At 41.2% G+C, this 17,167-nt stretch overlaps 1 protein-coding gene across 2 annotated transcripts in view; it reads right to left on the bottom strand.

Annotated features, from left to right (window-relative positions):
* Positions 1-4,154: 4,154 nt before the first annotated feature.
* The window catches only part of Gabrb3 (gamma-aminobutyric acid type A receptor subunit beta3), a 240,549-nt gene continuing 227,536 nt past the window's right edge, over positions 4,155-17,167 (bottom strand). For both annotated transcript variants that reach the window (XM_028894676.2, XM_028894675.2), the window contains exon 9: positions 4,155-8,664. In XM_028894676.2, the coding sequence (XP_028750509.1) occupies positions 8,323-8,664 (342 nt within the window). In that variant the 3' untranslated portion in view covers positions 4,155-8,322. The remainder of the gene's footprint in view (positions 8,665-17,167) is intronic.

The following is a 17,167-nucleotide window of genomic DNA, read 5'->3' as shown; positions in this document are numbered from 1 at the left end:
AGTCAAGGAATAAGTACTGGTGGAGAGTTTATCCCCTCTTGGGACCATGGAAGAAGAGAGGGTGGGTAGGTAACAACAGCTAGGGTTTGGGAAGTACTAAAGTGAAATGAGATCTTGTGGACATGACAGGATCTCTGCACTCTGAAGTTCAGCAGCCGTGGTTCCTCCAACAAGACCTGTCTAAGATAAAACTGGTTATCATTCTAGCATAGATGAGGAGGAGCTCCTGGCTGGGGAACTATAAACAGTTGATGGCTTCTTGGAGAAGGAGATGGAGTTTTCTCTGATGATGAGCACCTGGTAAGCAAATAACTCTGCAGTGGATGATCACATACCCACAAGTATCTGGGCAGTATGAATTGGGCTGTTTGTGTCCTTTTATAAAAGAGGACACAAAGTTGTGAGATTTTTGTGGAGATGAAGGTAGATCTGAGAATTAGGGGACATGTGAGGGTGAATATGATCAAGATATGTTATGATGTTATCAACGAACTAATAAAACATTGTATTTTAAAGAGACCAACCAGCATCACACTTGTTACCAGCCTCCCCACATGACAAACACAGCAGAAGAGAAGCTTCAATAAGTGAGGGAAATTATCGTCCCGAGTCAGTTCTAATCTCTAGTGAACATAAAGGATTCCAGAAGAATTCAGATATAAGAAAAACCTTTGGTCACATAACACCTTTCTGGGACGTTAGCTGGGTATGAACTGAGGTGTGATGATGGATAGAGCCTGGAAAGAGGAAGACAGGAGCCAAAACATCATTGAAGTAATCATATATGTGTATTTCAATGGAATGAAATAATTGAATCCAAGTTTTATATCAGGCCTCCAAACAAGCAATTTTAACTAGTATAGGAAGTCAGCAAGAAGATGGCTTCATGAAGAAAATTGGAGAATATTGCAATAGTAAGGTTAATGTCTGAAGTGGTAGATAAGAGTAGCTTTTTGCTGGATATGCTGGTGTGTGCCTTTAATCCCAGCACTCAAGAGGCAGAGATAGATGGATGTCTGTGAGTTCCAGGCCAGCCTGGTCTACAAAGCAAATTCCAGGACAGCCATAACTGTAACACAGAGAAACCCTGACTTGAAAAGCCAAAAATAAATAGAGTAGGTTCTTACTCAAGAAGGTCTTTGAGTACCTTAGGTCTTTATAAGTCTTTCTTCATGGAGAAAAAAATATGATCATCATATTTTTGTGAGCATCATGGTTCACATCAGTAAAGATGAGACCAGTCTCAGCTTTGTAGTGAATTCCATGCCAGCCTGAGGTGAATAAGGATGCTCTCAAATTAATAAGGGGAAAGGGAAAGACAGAGGGAATGAAGGAAAGGACAGGAGAAAGGGAGAAGAATAACTAGAAACCAGAGACCCCAGGACCAATATTGATGTATGATGGAAAGCAATTCAACCTACAGAATTGATAGTCTGTGTAGCTTGAATCAAGTGGAAGAGTGTTTAAAAAAAAAAAAAGTAACCCATTTGGCCTGGACCTTAGCTCTGTTCCCCTTTCATTTGAGGTTAAGACACAAAACCAAAAAAGTTTTAAAGAAACCCAACTAATTGCCTAGCTCTGCACTGCATTATATTTGTATGATTTTGAAATGTCTACGTTGGTAGTTTGTTTTCAACTTTTAGAATTAATTTCCCAGGGAGGTTCTCTAGGAAGGAGTCCAGTGAAGTGCAGCTCCTGGATGTTCTCAGCTTGGCTTGTGCCGTTGCCTGTTCCAAGGCAGAAGCCTGCAGTGGGGAAAGCAATTCTCTTTTCTCTTCTTTCAGTAATGACTTTTTACACATTTAACAGGATTAGTAAGCCTTTAACTGCACTCACAGAGCACAGTTTAGAAGTGTGAGTGTTCATTGGTTCTCAACTTTCAGCAGAAGTCTGTAAACATAGTGTTAAACATTGACATTTCGTGACTGCAACTGGAGCATAAACATTTTCAAACCTGAAAACATAAAATTAAAGATACAGCTAAAGTTAGATTGGGTCAGAAAAGGAGAAAGAGAAACCCATTTAAGGATCGTAGTTTTAGTGTTTTTATGTAAAAAAAAAAAAAAAAAAAAAAGCCTTTATTCTCCACCATTCTTAGAAGCCAAGACAATGAACCACCCTAGGATCAACAGATGGATGGTTAAAGTGTGGCCTATACACACAGTATCATTACTTAGCCAGAAAGAGAGTGATGTCCTATCTTTTGCAGCAAAATGGATTTAGAACTGGGATGTGTTAAATAACATCAGCCAGACATAGAAGAATAAATATCATGTGTTCTCTCTCATATGTGGAAGCTGCAAACATTGATCTCAGAGCAGAAAGGAAGAATAGCGATTGCTAGAGAGTAGGAGGAGTGGAAGGAAGGTGGATGGGAAAAGGCGAGCCAATCAGCGTAAGGTTGAGCATCCAGCAACACAGTAGGCAGCTATACACCACACTAGCCTGTCTTGTACTGTAGGAAATATTGCCAAAGAGGACCAGGGAAGCACTAAATATAGAGGAAGAAATGAGGATAACGCACTTTGTATACAAGGTAACATTGTACTCTATAAATCATTACATTTTAAATTTGAAAACAAAATGACAGCAAATTAATTAAACATAGGAGGCAGGAGGTCAATACCTAAAGCCAGTGTAACAAGACGAAGAGATTTAACTTCTTAGAGATATTTTCTAGTCACCTGGTGGTCAGGACCCTTAATCTGTTTCCAGAAGCACAGGGCCACTAGGCCCACTCTTCTCTCTTATGTCAAGATGTAGTTCTTTAGTTCTTTTGTTTCTTAAGAACCTGCCTCAACTGAATGCACCAGGCTCTGCTGACTCCCTATGGGAGACCTTGCCTTGGAGGAGATGGGAATGAGGGGGAGGTTGGGGGGGAAAGGCTGGGAGGTGGGAGGAGGGAGGATGGGGGAATCTGAGGTTGATATGTAAAATGAATAGAAAATATCTTAAATAAATAAATAAATAAATAAATAAATAAATAAATAAATAAATAAATAAATAAATAAATGAAAAAAAGAACACTGGAGACTAAAGTCGAGGTCTAGTGCATGCATGCACCCTACTTCTGCCCAGCTGCAGCTGGCTGCATGTTCAGTATTTGTCTTCTCTATGTGCCGCCTGCGGAATCTGAGTTGAATCTGCTTATCTAAAACCAAGAGGCATGGAGTGAGTCTCTCTAACACTAGAAATGTCTTAATCAATAACGGCTGCTATTTTAGTCCACCTGGTACAAGTCCCTACTCTAGAACTGTGGAGGCTTTTAAAGAGCCAGTCTCCTCCGAAGTGTATCCCCTTTACCAGGAGCAGTGATAAGCTCCATGCTTTACCAAGTAAGACATTCTAAGCAAGAACTGTGAAGCAGCCACATGTGAATGCAGGCTCTGTCAGCAGTGGATGGAGGAGTGAATAGTCTGGGTGGAGGCTCCCTGGGGGCCACTGGGCCCTGTAGAAAGCAAAACAGATACTTCTAAGAAGCAGTTATTGGTCTTTTAAGTTTGTCACCAGGACTGGCCCAGGACCTAGGTGAGAAATGTTCCCACAGAGGTGTTCTCACCACAGATAACGACTTAGTTTAAGCATGACTAAGTCATGACTCCAGAGAAGATTTGAAATACAAGACTAGTTAACATATTGGAGCAAGGGCTGAGAATGGTCCTTGTATTTTCCTGACTATGTTACAAGTTGCTGTGCATGGATGTAAAACAGCTGCTCAGCAGCATCTGTTTAAGAACATCATGAGACCCTCAGGATTCCCAGGAGGGAGACAGGGCTCTCAGCAACCTCTGTCTGCATGAAGTGCCCCTAATCTGAATTCATTCATTCATTCACTCACTCGTTTGTTCATTCCATGATACTATCTCACTTTCATGCTAGAAAAGAAATGGAAATGGTCTTATGGTGCTGAAAAACTCAAAGTTGGGGAGATTGTTCCCTGGCTTCTGACGTGAAAATGTGTGTTGCTTCAAATACTAATTTGAAGACTAAAGTAAGTTACTCTTTGTGTGGCTATTTGTTCTTTGAAGTTCAAATTTTAAACTAAATTGTGATTTTTTTTTTCAGTACTATTGACTGAACTTAGATCCTCACATAAAAATCACGCAAATTATGTTTTTTTTTTTTTTCCTTCAAGAAACAGTTCAACTGTTCTCTTGGGTAGTCAGTTTGGGGCTTTAAATTATTTTTATTTTCATATAACCCAAGTAGACATGTGCAATTAAACAAGGTTGGATTAAAATAACCACACTATTCAACAAGAGAGTGTTAAGGAAGAGAAAAAAAAATCAGTCTTCACATTTGTCAGTTAGTCCTTTTTTAATAAATTTGAATTCATTCAACAAGTTTCATATTGTATCTGTCACTCAATTTTGCTGTTTTTTTTTTCACGTCAAATAATACCAAAAAATTACACCAATGTGCTTAAGCAAAACCGGGTTTAAGTTTATCTTTACAATGAAATGAAATCGACGTGGCTCTCAATCAGGACAGCAACCGCCTATTCCTACTAGAACAATCCTGTACTTACCTTGAACACATCTACTGACTTGGGAAGTAGAAAAATGAGTCATGAATGACATGTTTGTGGGCCATCCCTAGGAGAGGTATGGTGCGTGAGCCACTCTGGGAGGTCACTGTTACAAGGTGAGGGGGATTTAGTCATTCAGGAAAACATGGCACCTTTCAATGCAGTAGAAGAGGTAATCAGTCCAAGGCACACTCGCCAGTGTCCTGGGAAATTTTCTCCACCAGGGCGGTTCTTTGCCCCAAGAGTCAACGTTACACTGAAGGAAAGTTCACACTGACATGAAAGCCAGCATTCATTCCAAGAGTAACAAAGTAGTTTACCAGTGGTTCAGTTGGCTTATAGAAAATGGCCAGAAATATGAACTCATTTTCAGGTGGAGGGCTAAAATATGAATTTTAGTAGGTTTATGCTTTTAAGTAAGGAGGTTCAAAATTGGACATATCTTTTCAGAATGTGTTCACATGGGCACACACCTACAACTGCAAGGTGCCCTTCTCCTCTGAGATCATCTCATTGGCAAAATTGTCAACTCCACATTTCAAAAAAAGACAAGTGTTTTTGGTGGGAACAACTGAAGGTGTCCCCATGTTGGCATAAAAACACACAATTCTGCAGATGGACATGTCACTTAAAGCCTAATGGGAATATTATTATGATCTACTTTCCAGTTCATCTGAGATTCAGGGGCACTGAGTGGGCCATGACATTGACATCATAACCACTCAACAGTCCTGGGGTTGGTGAGCAGGAGTGACTTTTGTTTTAAAGATGGTTCCACTCTGGTCAGCCTTGCTCTGCTGGGATTGATGGAGGAGGGCTCTTGAGTTGTCAGAGACATATCTGACAACGACTAACAGAGGGTTGTCATCAAGGCGTCAACACCATGAGCCCACTGCGAAGCATTTCATTTTGGAAAGACAGTACTACTGAGAAAATTAGTGGTTTATTGAGTTGATGAGAAATTAAGTTTTCTGTTCTTAAGAGCTCTAGGCCTGGGTAACAGCCACCTCCCATCAGAGGTCCTGGTGGAATCCCTTCGTGCACTCACTCACTGGCTCAAACAGCTACTGTAAAGTGACGAGAGGTTACTTTCCTAGAACAGGGATCAGATCCCACTCTTCTGCTAGAACAGCCAGAGTTCTCGTCTCAACACTTCTCACAGCTTTAAAAAATAGAGAAGCCGTAAAATAATTTATTAGGAGAAAAGTATTTTTCTTCTGAAATGGAGTAAAGCAAACACATACCCAAGGATCTTAAAAAGGATTTTTTTTTACAGAATACATGTATTTGTATGTGTGTGTATGTGTGTGTGTGTGTGTGTGTGTGTGTATGTGTGTGTGTGTGTGTGTGCAATTACAAATGCTACTTAGAGTCTAGCTACTATGGTAACTTCATTGCAGTGTCTATAAAGTTGTGGATCCCAGTCTTGGTGCCAAATGCATATAAAAAGCTCAAAAGCTATTATGACTACACCATGCAAATTTATATCCAGAGATTCCCAGGGAGTGCACTGCTGCTCTTCTGAGCCCTGTGGAGTCTCTGCCTCTGATATGTGGGTATCTCAACTATGCATCAAAAAAGTTTTGAGTCACTTTTCTCCCAGAAAAAAAAGTCACAGTTCTTAGTATGGTAAATTATCAGTTGCTGACTCCTGCCACACTGTTTGCATTTTGGGCTCCCTCTTCTACATGTGGCACTCACATCTTGAGTTACAGGATACACAGAGAGATGCCTGAAGTATTGAAAGGGATAAGGTCTTTGCAAACATTTGTTTTTCTTTAACATGTTACAATGATAAGGCCACTTACAGGAATTTTTTTTTTTCCAAATCTGTTTCACTTGTTGCCTCCTCCCACTGTTACCCATGAAAAAGAAAATTTCCAGAGAAAAGCCAAAGGCCAAAATTCATAGGCTCATCTCCAGACAGAAAATAAAGCCAAAGAGCAGTAATTGGAGAACAAGAAGGGAGGAGGCAAAGGGCATAAAATTCAGTAACTGTCCCTAACGTGAGATCTTGTGGATGAAGCTTTTATCTAGTGTTGGGGTTTCAACAGTCAGACTCCCACATATTAAAGATTGCTATAGCCACCAAGGAATCAAGTAGCGTCAGTCCGTGGTGGCAGTCCACACCACACACATCCTGGGGAGGGATGTGGTGCTGCCTGCATGGTAAACAACGGTGCCAGATTTGAGGGTGACGCATGTGTGGGGCTTAGGGTTATTAATTTAGCAGTTCTTTACTGCACGCTTTGCTTTTTATCCTGTCTTCCAAATGCTTCGCTGTGACACCTGTTTACACAACTGCAGTCTGTTTATGGATGCCTGTGATAGAAATAGTTTACAAAAAATATATCATCTTTGTTTTTCTTTAGAAAGAGCTCATCTAAATAGTAAGTTAAGGTTGCGTCTATGAAACCGGTGCACCTTGTCTTATTTCTACGAGCTTTAAAAAGTCCAAATACTGATGAGGCTGTGGATCAGAAGGAACCAAAAGAGACTGTGTTTGTGTCAGGTTGTCCTCCTTGCCTCAGGAACGGTCATGGGGTGTTGCGTGATCGTGGGTGTGTACTGGTCGTGTTCCTGCAGAGTCCTAGTCAGTCTAGGAGGAGTTGGGTGTGCTTATGAGACATGTCAGTATGGAAATAAAGGCTGTGAGGATGTTTCTTAAGTTTCCAAAAGTGAACAGTAGAAACATTTTAGATTCCATCTTAATTTCTAGATAACAGAAAGTAGTTACATCACAGAATGAAAAATATGATGTTGCATGCTGCCATGATAGCAAGCAGAAGAAACAAAATCTTGGTAATATACATATGTATGCATATTATGCAAATATATTTATATTAACATACAATGTTATAAGAATGATAACATAACTGCAAGGGGGAATCACTCTAGATGGTTTTACCTTAGAGTAACAAAGAACCTGAGACGTCTATGCTTCCAGTTAAATAGCGGACCTAGAAATCTGGACAAGATGTAGAGCACATTTTTAGAGATTGAATTTCATTATCAAAATGTGCCATTGTGTTCCCACAAGACAGTTAAGCTGGACCCACTTAATGTTAACAGAAATCCCCCACATGTATGGGGCCGTGGAGTACTTACAATGGGACACCGTTTACTCCCAGTGAGTTTTCAAGAGATGGACATTCAGACATGAGCACGGGAGCTACCTGCCGGTAAGAACCAGGTAAGAGCGCTGCCAGACTCACCTCCTGTGCTCACCCACTACAGAGAAGCATACCTAATGAAACAAGCCCATCACATAGAAGCCAACAAGCCTTGGCTGCAAACTGAAAGAGAGGATATGAGGTGTACAACTACCACTGTGGGAGTTCCCCAAGATTAACTAAGAATTCCTTTCTGGCTTTTAAGAGAAAATATCTAACTTATGATAATAAAAGACACACTTTGGGATGACTGTGTTTCACGCCCTCATTCTTGAGGCATAATATTTAGATACTTGTCCCTTTCAATTAAAAAAGAAAAAAAAAAAGCTATGACTTTCTTTAATATGCATCCTGTGTTAAATTGTCCATAGTTGCAAAATGTATGGTATGTATGCGTATTTGTTTTACATACACAGATACTCACACCTGCGTATATAAACACATACACATACATCCTCATATACACGTGTATTTTATATATATGCTGAGAAAGTTCACATATATATACAATTGTGTGTGTGTATGTGTGTATGTGTGTGTGTACTGGTATAAAAACTTGACAGGCAGGGTAATATTTCACTCAGTGTTAAATGAAGTCTTTGAAAAATCAAGTACAGTCACTCAGTTAACATAGTACAGCCAGTAAACTAAGTTGAAAAGAGAAAAGGTGAATGGAAACACGATCCGGGACCATCTGTCTATGGCATTCACATCGGTTAGATCAGGGATTTTGATTTTGAGCTGCGAAGACCTCCTCCGTAGGTGGGTCTTCTTGTGCGGGATGCTTCTGTCTCCCATGTACCGCCCATGCCCTTCCCTGGGCATGCTCTGTTTCCTATACTGGATTCCTGAGTTGTCAAAGGATATTGCTGAATTCCTGGTGTCACCAACGCTGCCTGCAACCTCATTCATTTCATTGTGAACCTCCAGCGATGTTAATAGGATATTCCCATGAGCATCCACCTAATTGGGAAAAAAGGTACACTCTTAAGAGCTGGCATGCCATTAATCTACTTTTTATATGCAATCCCAGGACAGAGTGGTGTTACAGAATCATGCAACATAGTTTATGAGAATGTTTACATCTGTCAACCCTTTGCATCATTTTATAGGAAAAAGACCATTTTGGAAATTTAACTGCAGCTTAGAGATCATATTTCCTTTATTTGAAAGTTCTCACAGAGAACATTAGAGAAGAGAAAGGGAGCCTTACCAAATTGATATTTCGGGTTATAGATTAGAGTCCCTACTGAAGAGAAAACTGAAGTGCATTCCAGGATTTTACCTCTGTGCAAGTAACTGTTCATAATTGTGCAGTGAGTGGAAATGGTGCACTTCCTTGGCTGCACTTCAGCAGGTAGCATCTAGTCTAGATGTGGCAATGCCATAATACTTGTGTCACTCAGCCTCTCTTCCTGGCCATGGAAGCATCAGATAGCACAGTCACGGATCTTGCACATAGCTTTCCTAGGAGTGCATTGTTAGGATTACTCCATTTTCTTATCATGCTCTGTTGTTAACCTCTCACTGTACCACTAATAACTTAAACTTTGTCTTAGACATGAACCTCTCATTGTACTACTAATAACTTAAACTTTGTCTTAGGCATGGACCTCTTACTGTACCACTGATACCTTAAGCATGTCTTAGGAATGGCAGAGTACATGTAACATTTGGTAACAGCTGTGGTTTCAAGTAGATACAGGGGTATTCTTATGAAGTTAGCTTGCTCTCTTTTGAATGCTGGCATTGAACCCAGGTCCAACATCTGCTAAGTATGCTCTCTTTCCCTCAGCACATGCCAGCCTGATAGCCTGTTTCTGATTACTTAAACTGCCAGATCACAGGGAGAAGCACAGGAACAGTCCTGATGCTCCTGGTGATTGCCATGGTAGACACAGATGTGGGGTTCTGCCTAATTGTGGCCCTGGCAGAAATCTTCTTTTGCAAGCACCACATTTATTTATTTAATTTTTAATTTTATAATTTAATTTAATTTTTGCATATCAGCCACAGATTCCCCTGTCCTCTCCCCCCCCTGGCCTCCCAACCCACCTCCCATTCCCATCTCCTCCAGGGCAAAGACTCCCCTGGGGATTCAGCTCAGCCTAGTAGATTCAGTCAAAGCAGGTCCAGTCCCCTCCTCCCTTCACCCAGGCTGAGCAAATTTCCCTGCATAGGCCCCAGGTTCCAAACAGCCAGCTCATGCACCAAGGACAGGTCCTGGCCCCACTGGCTGGGGGCCTCCCAAATAGTTCAAGTTAATCAACTGTCTCACTTATCCAGAGAGCCTGATCCAGTTGGGGGCTCCTCAGCTATTGGTTCATAGTTCATGTGTTTCCACTAGTTTGGCTATTTGTCCCTGTGCTTTTTCCAATCATGGTCTCAACAATTCTCACTCCTACTCTGGTTATCAGATGGCCAAACACCCTAACTGTCATGCTAGAACTCTCATCCAAAGACTGATGGAAGCAGATGCAGAGATCCATGGCCAGGCCCCAGGTGGAGCTCCGGGAGTCCAATTGGAGAGCAAGCACCACATTTAAAGCAGCAAATCTCTTTCCACAGTGAAGTCTAACTTTAAAATAATAAATTTTAACTCTTTGCTAAATACAGCTTTAGACCTTCTGTGACAAGGCCAGGGATTTGTGTGTGTTTTAGGTTGTCACTGAATTTACAGCAGCCTCCCTGTGGATGAGGGACTATGCACCTTGGGGAACCTGTGACTTGGGGTCCCTGGTGGAGTTCATTCTGGGATCAGACTGTAGCTGTTATGGCCTGCTTCCCTGAGCACTCATTCCTGCAATGCTCTACATCCTCTCATCTCTGTCCCTCCTTTTCCCTGGAGCACTGTATCCCTTTTCCTTTCTTTGTCCCTGGCTAGCCTACCCTTTCTTTTAGTACTAGATTCATAGTGGGTGGATTTTTCCACGAAACGCTAGTGGTTCTGTAGAATGACTTATTAATATGTTCATTTCAGTCTTCCCAGCTTATAGAAGGCATCCCTTACTCTCATTAAACATGCTAAGCTAAATGAGAGGGTGGTAAGGAGGGCAGAAAGTACTCCTGACTCTTCCCCAAGAAGAGATAGGGAGCCATGTGAAGCACTGGGGAGGTTAAAGCCTACAGAGTCACAGCTACCAACTGCAAAGCGGCCAAGGCTCATTAAGGCTGCAATACTAGAGGCCACTTGGGCTCTTGCCACTGAGCTGATCACACTCCTGTTTGAGAATACCTCTCAAGGTAACTTAACTGTGCCCTAGCTAGATCAATTCTCATTTACCAGAGCTTGCAAGCAGGTTACAAGGGGATTTTGTAGATGCAATTAAGGGTAGAGCCCTCAAGATAGTTTATCTTAAATTGCCGGATGGATGCAATATCATCACATATTCTTTCCTAAGCACAGCAGAGAACTTTTCTAGCTAGAAGCAGAAGGACATGTCAGCAGACGAATATCCAGCCTAAGGAGGACTCAACTTGCCTTTGGTGGGAGGTCCTGCAGCAACAAGTTCATTATGAGGGAATAGGACAGCCCATAGGAGCAAAGATTGACCCCCGATGATGACTGCTGGCAGTCCAGACCCCTGCTGATTGTGCACTCTTAGCTCAGCCACTTTGGTTTTAGCCTGTGAGATAGGGGCTGCACCACATGAGCTCTACTCTCCTAGTACTTTTGACCTAAGAGATGTGTGATAAACATGAGTGCTGCTTTACCCTGTTAAGTTTATGGTAATCTGCCATAGCAACCCTCAATAATGCTAATAGGATGAGGAGAAATATGAGATGTGCATTTGCCTACCATGAGAGGTAACACAGGAGAGAGAGAGAGAGAGAGAGAGAGAGAGAGAGAGAGAGAGAGAGAGAGAGAGAGAGAGAGAGAATTTTTAGGTCCAAGTATGCAACACATCACAAGCAAAGACCCAAAGTAAAGCTTCTGTGTAAGGTCAACTAGCTGAATAAACTCAAGTTCTTAAGATAATGGATCCACCCATGCTATGCCTCTTGGTGGGTGGAGTTCTTGCTGCTTTTTCTCTGCCATTATCATCTTCCCACCATCTAATTAATCATAATAATAGAGGACACTTAGTGATGAATGGGAAGGTAAATAAGCCTGGGCCAGTAAGGTTTTCTGTAATATTATGCTTAGGAACTCCAACCCTATGCTTTTAGAATAGAGTACAAAAAGCAATTTCTACAAAGACAAAAGAAATGATGTTTCTGAAGTCGAGTGCATGCTTGCAGGGTCAAGGAAAAGAGCTGAATCTGAGAGGTGACAAGGGAGTCTAATACACAGGTTTCCATGACCAGTAGCAGTCTGAAAAGAAATGCTAACAGAGCAGACAGATGTCCTCTTCCTGCTCCTGGACAGATCCCAGAGTCACTCTTTGGTTTCTAGGTGGCTAGTGTGCCTGTAGCAGCAGAAGCTTGGTTCTGCATCTGGGTAGTTCTGGTTTGTGGTGGGTTTGTTGTCCATTTTTCAAAGCAGGGTCTCAGTGTAGCCTAGGCTAACCAAGAATTCGCGCTGGAGCACAGGATGGCCTCAAACTCATGGCAGTCGTCTCACCTCAGTCTCCTGTGTGCTTGGATTACAGGTGTGGGCCACTAAAGCTTGCCTTCTTTCTTGGAAGTTTTAATGGAGGAGGAGGGGAGAGACAGTTCTTCTCTCTTACCCCATCCAGACTTGATGAACCTGGCATGGACTAAGAGTTAATGGTGCTTATATTTTTATCTTACAGGACTGAGAAAGTTGGGATTGGGTAGGACTTTGTATTACTTCTCAGTTTTTGTTTTTCCCCAATCTTCCCTTAGAATGACTGATAATACAATCCTTTCAATGACAAAGGCCGTTTGCTGTCTTCAAAACCAGGCAGACTGTTGCAGTGATTTTTCAGACTGAGTTGTCCGTGGTTCCAGCAGGCTGAGACAGCTGAAGCCACAAATGAATTATGGAATGGCTAAGACAGAAGGGGACAATGAAGGGCTGTGCCCCTCACTTCCACTGGCAACAGGGCAGTAGTGAGGTTCAGCTGTAGGAAAACCTGGGCCACACCCATTCACTCTACCTAAGGGGTGGGGGCAATTTGAACTACCTCTGATGAGGTAGAAGGAGCCCATGAAAAGATGGCTGAGCTGGTCTTTGCATACAGCATAGTTAGAAGCAAGTGTGCAGGTCAGAGTCTGTCTCAGTAGTGTTCGCTTCTCTCTGGCATAGCCCAGAGTGTTTTATGGCATAAAGGATTTGAGCAGGTCAGTGAAGGAAGGATGCTCACAAGGCATCTTGATTTAGAGAGGGGCTGGGAAGGGACTCAGCCAGGTAGATCCTGCCATTTAGTTTATTTCATTACTCCATTTGACTGTGGTGAAGATGGCCATTGTTCTACCCAGTATCTGACTTTAAATCCATGAAGACTGTACATTCACTCACCATGTACTTAAATTAAGTGGGGTCTACATTAAATTAGTTTAATTTAATTCTTTTTCTATTTTCAACATTTTAAAATGTTACATGGTAAGCTGAAATCTTTATAAACAACTTTGTCCCTGAACATCCCAAAGAGAGAGACACTGGCTTTTTAAAGTACTAATGTAGAGCTTACTCTTTTCCATTGTAACAAATCATTTATTACATTATTTAGCATTTCAGAAAGCTTAACAATTTCCCTCCAAGGTAGAAAAGAACACAGAAAACATTAGTAGCTATTGAAAAATATTCCCCATTCCCACCCTGTTTTTAAAGAGGAAAATAGAGATAAATGGCTTGCGAGCCACCCAGTGCCTCACTGGAGATATACACGAGGAGTCTGCATTATTTTGGGAGTTATTCAGGATAAAAGTAAGTGCACACCTGCTTCCCACCAGGGTCATGCATGGGCCAGGCTATGCACCATGAAGATGAAAGCAGGGATTCCTCCTCTCAAGCAGGTGAGAACTTCTAACAATCAACAAATACATTTTACAAAAGAATTTAAGTACGGGGACTGGAGAGATGGCTCAGCGGTTAAGAGCACTGGCTGCTCTTCCAGAGGACCTGGGTTCAATTCCCAGCACCCGGATGGCAGCTCACAATTGTCTGTACCTTCAGTTCCAGGGGATCTGAAACCCTGACACCAATGTAAATTAAATAAAATTTAAGAAAAAAAAGAATTTAAACACATTTCCAGTTATCAAACATATGGAAAATTTCCTTTTTATCAGAGTCTAAGGAAAACAATTGAACAATACGGTGGTGGGGTGACTCCTACCAGTCCAGTAGGAGCAAAACCACAGTGATAAATGCACTTGACATGAGCGTCTGCCACAGTGGAGTCCGGCTGTGTGTGTTTTAGAAGAAGCAAGAAGCTAGGTGTAGCCTGGTAGGGGAAATAGTTTAAGTGATCTGCCATTTCACACGGAAGTTGAGAGAACAGCAGCAAAAACAGTGGTTTGGGGCCTGGAGTGACCGAAGCGAGACGCAAACACCGCTAGGGAAGGAATTAGGAAGATTCGTGGAGAGGAACGTCTGACTTGAGTGGAGAAGGAAGAGAAGATGTCAGAAGAGGTGGATGAACAGAATAAAGGAAAAGCAGAGGTGGTTTATGTGGCAATTAGGAAACCATACAGGGAGACTAAACATGGAAGAGACAAGGTTGGTGTTTTGACATACAGTGACAGATCTGTGAGTCAGTGTCCTGTTTTCCCTAGATTCACGTAGCCACCATCATGCATTTGGGAAATGATCTAATGAAGGTGGGAATCTGTTTCTTTGAACTTCAGTGAAGGAAGCCTACTCTTCCTTAGAAACTTGTTAGCAGTGTGCAAATTAAAGAATAAAACTTGAGGGATTGGTGAAGTTCTCCTGGCTCCTCTGAATGTTGAGGACAAGCTTGTAGCTATTTTAGGATTCTCCTGAGACAGGTCTCAAGAATCAATATAATTTTACACAACTCTATTTCAGAGAGGTTGAAGCCCTGCAATGGAAACACTATCACAAGTAATTCTTATTCTGGTGTGTAAAAGAATGCAAAACTATATTGAATTTTATTTCAGTTTAATATAGTTTGGCTGCTTTACTTATGAAGTTATTGCATGGGTTCCATTTAAACATGAACCTGTGTGCAGAAAATTGCTGGATTTTTTGTCCAAAACATTTAAAGGGTTTGAAAATTTATTAACTTTTAGAAATCTTATTTTTTAAATCAGTGTCCCTAAAAGAGAGGATGACCTCTTCTTGTTGTCCTTACCTCTAGAATTTAGGTCTCAAAATAGAAATAAGTGACTGTGGGAGATCTAAGTCTGAAGTGCTTTTTTCAGAATGACAGGTGGCTTGTAATTTTTAAGTTGTTTCATGAATTCTTGTTATTTTGAAGGGTCCAGCTCACACTGACTATAATTAGAGCCAATGTGGGTTTTTCTTCTGCTCTGAACCTGGACAGGTGCAGCTCTCCAAAATTAAAACCATCTCATCCGGAAAATATCACAGAAGAGTTTTTCCTTTCTAGACTATATCACTAGATTGACACCCAGTCAATTCTTTACTTACCTTCCAGATTCCAGTTCAGTAAAAGTTTCTAGTTTTAGAAGAACAAGACAAGATTTGCCATTTGTGGGTGGCACAAGATCTTCCTCCTTAGTAAGGATAATATTGAGTCTGTGAATCTGATTTCTTGACAAGAATTAGAGCTCTGCTTAGCACACATAGGGCATAGGTTCAATTGCCGGCAACCCTCCTCCCCAGACATACACACACACACACATGGGTGTATTGTGTCATGACATTAAAATACCATTCCAACTGGTTAACACCCCAGATATCACAAGATTTGCAGATGTCATGTGTGCATTATGGCTAAAGGCTTGCTCTCTGGTCTAGAGGCAAGTCTGGAACAAACACGAAATATGCATAGATGAATTAAAGTTAAGAGGCTTATACTGTACCAAAGGGAGAAGCTAAAAGAACACAGAAATATTTGGAACAGTTATGTGTAGCCAGGAAGTACATGAAAAACCTACTTATAGTTTTACAGCAGGGTCAATAGAGGGCCTCCAGCAGTTGCTGGCAGCTGATGGTCTGCAAAGCCTCCAGGGCACTCTGCCCATGACATAGCCATGCAGAACGGAAGGCTGTTTGTTCAGAAAAGACTGTTAGAAGCAGGTTCCCTGCAGTAAATTGACAGTTTCCTGTCAGGGAAAACTGCAGGCTGTGTGGCTCATCACACTGATAATCAGGGCCAAGTGCAACTACTGAACACAAAAAGGGGACTGTTTGGGTGGACTGTGGCATCGATACCTCTTATTCTGTGTCTTTTCTGTCTGGTATGAAGTCTGTGGCTCTTACATTTCTCATACTCACCCTACATCCCTTTATACAAACTTTTGGGGAAGTCTATTTCTACTTAAACAATTATCACTAAACTATAATTGAGGGAGGAATAATTTTTAATGCTGAACTGTAAAAGCATCAAATAGATGTCCAAAATGAGAACACCTGATGTTTATATGCTGGCTTCAAAATTAAGAACGGAATGAGAATCATGTATTTTGAAAAAATATGAATATATAAAGGCTTCACTGCAACTGCTCAGAAAAGAGAATCAAGATTTATGGAAAAAAAAAAACTGAAAATGGCCTCATGAGTCAACTTAGAATTTCCTCTGCCTCTAATTTATATTCTTTCTAATCCTGATAATTTTAATTGTGAATGTAGTTTTTTTTTCTTTAAATTTTGTACTTCATATTCAAAAAGATGTTTCTGAACGATGATGGCTTGACAGCATTAAACAGTCTCGGTTAGAGAAAAGGAAAGGAAGCTGCAATTGTTAAATACAGAAGGAAATGGGAAAGAACACTGCTCATGGACGAATTTGTACATGTGCTTGGCCACAGAGACAACATGGTGTGATTAATTCTGGTTTCCTTGGAAACACTAAGGCTAAGACATATTGTGTATTCCTAGTACAGTCTGATCTCCATAGAAACGTAACAGTCTGGAACAGAGGAGATTTTTAAGTAAGATAGTAAAGATTAGTTTGTGTGGGGAAAACCTAGTTCTATTTAGGGAGCAACTTCGTTTATGTTTTACCGATGGGAAGGGGCCATTTCCATTCACTGACAGGACTCCATCCATTCATACACATTTGCCACCCTGTGTCAGGCAGCATTAGAGATCCATGCTGGCACAGGGGCACAGGAGAAAAGGAAACCTCCAAAGGCTTGAAAAAGAAGTAGATTTAAAAAGATGAACGAACTAAACAGCACAACAAAAAGACAGGAAAGAAGGAGTACATCCAGTATTTAACCTGGTAGAAATACATTCTTGAGGATTTGAGGAGATGAAAGACTTAAAAGGATACATTTAAAAAACTGAAATTACAATATTTCATTAAAATCTCATTATAATAATATAATGCTTTTATGAGTGAATATATCCAATGCCTAGTCCCTTTGTGACGGGCAGGTGAGCACTCCCGAGCTGGCCTCAGGTTCTCTG

This window comes from Peromyscus leucopus, chromosome 1 (assembly GCF_004664715.2).
Source record: "Peromyscus leucopus breed LL Stock chromosome 1, UCI_PerLeu_2.1, whole genome shotgun sequence".
NCBI lineage: Eukaryota > Metazoa > Chordata > Mammalia > Rodentia > Cricetidae > Peromyscus > Peromyscus leucopus.
The sequence above is the reverse complement of the archived record's forward strand: the minus strand, read 5'-3'. Positions and strand labels throughout refer to the sequence as shown.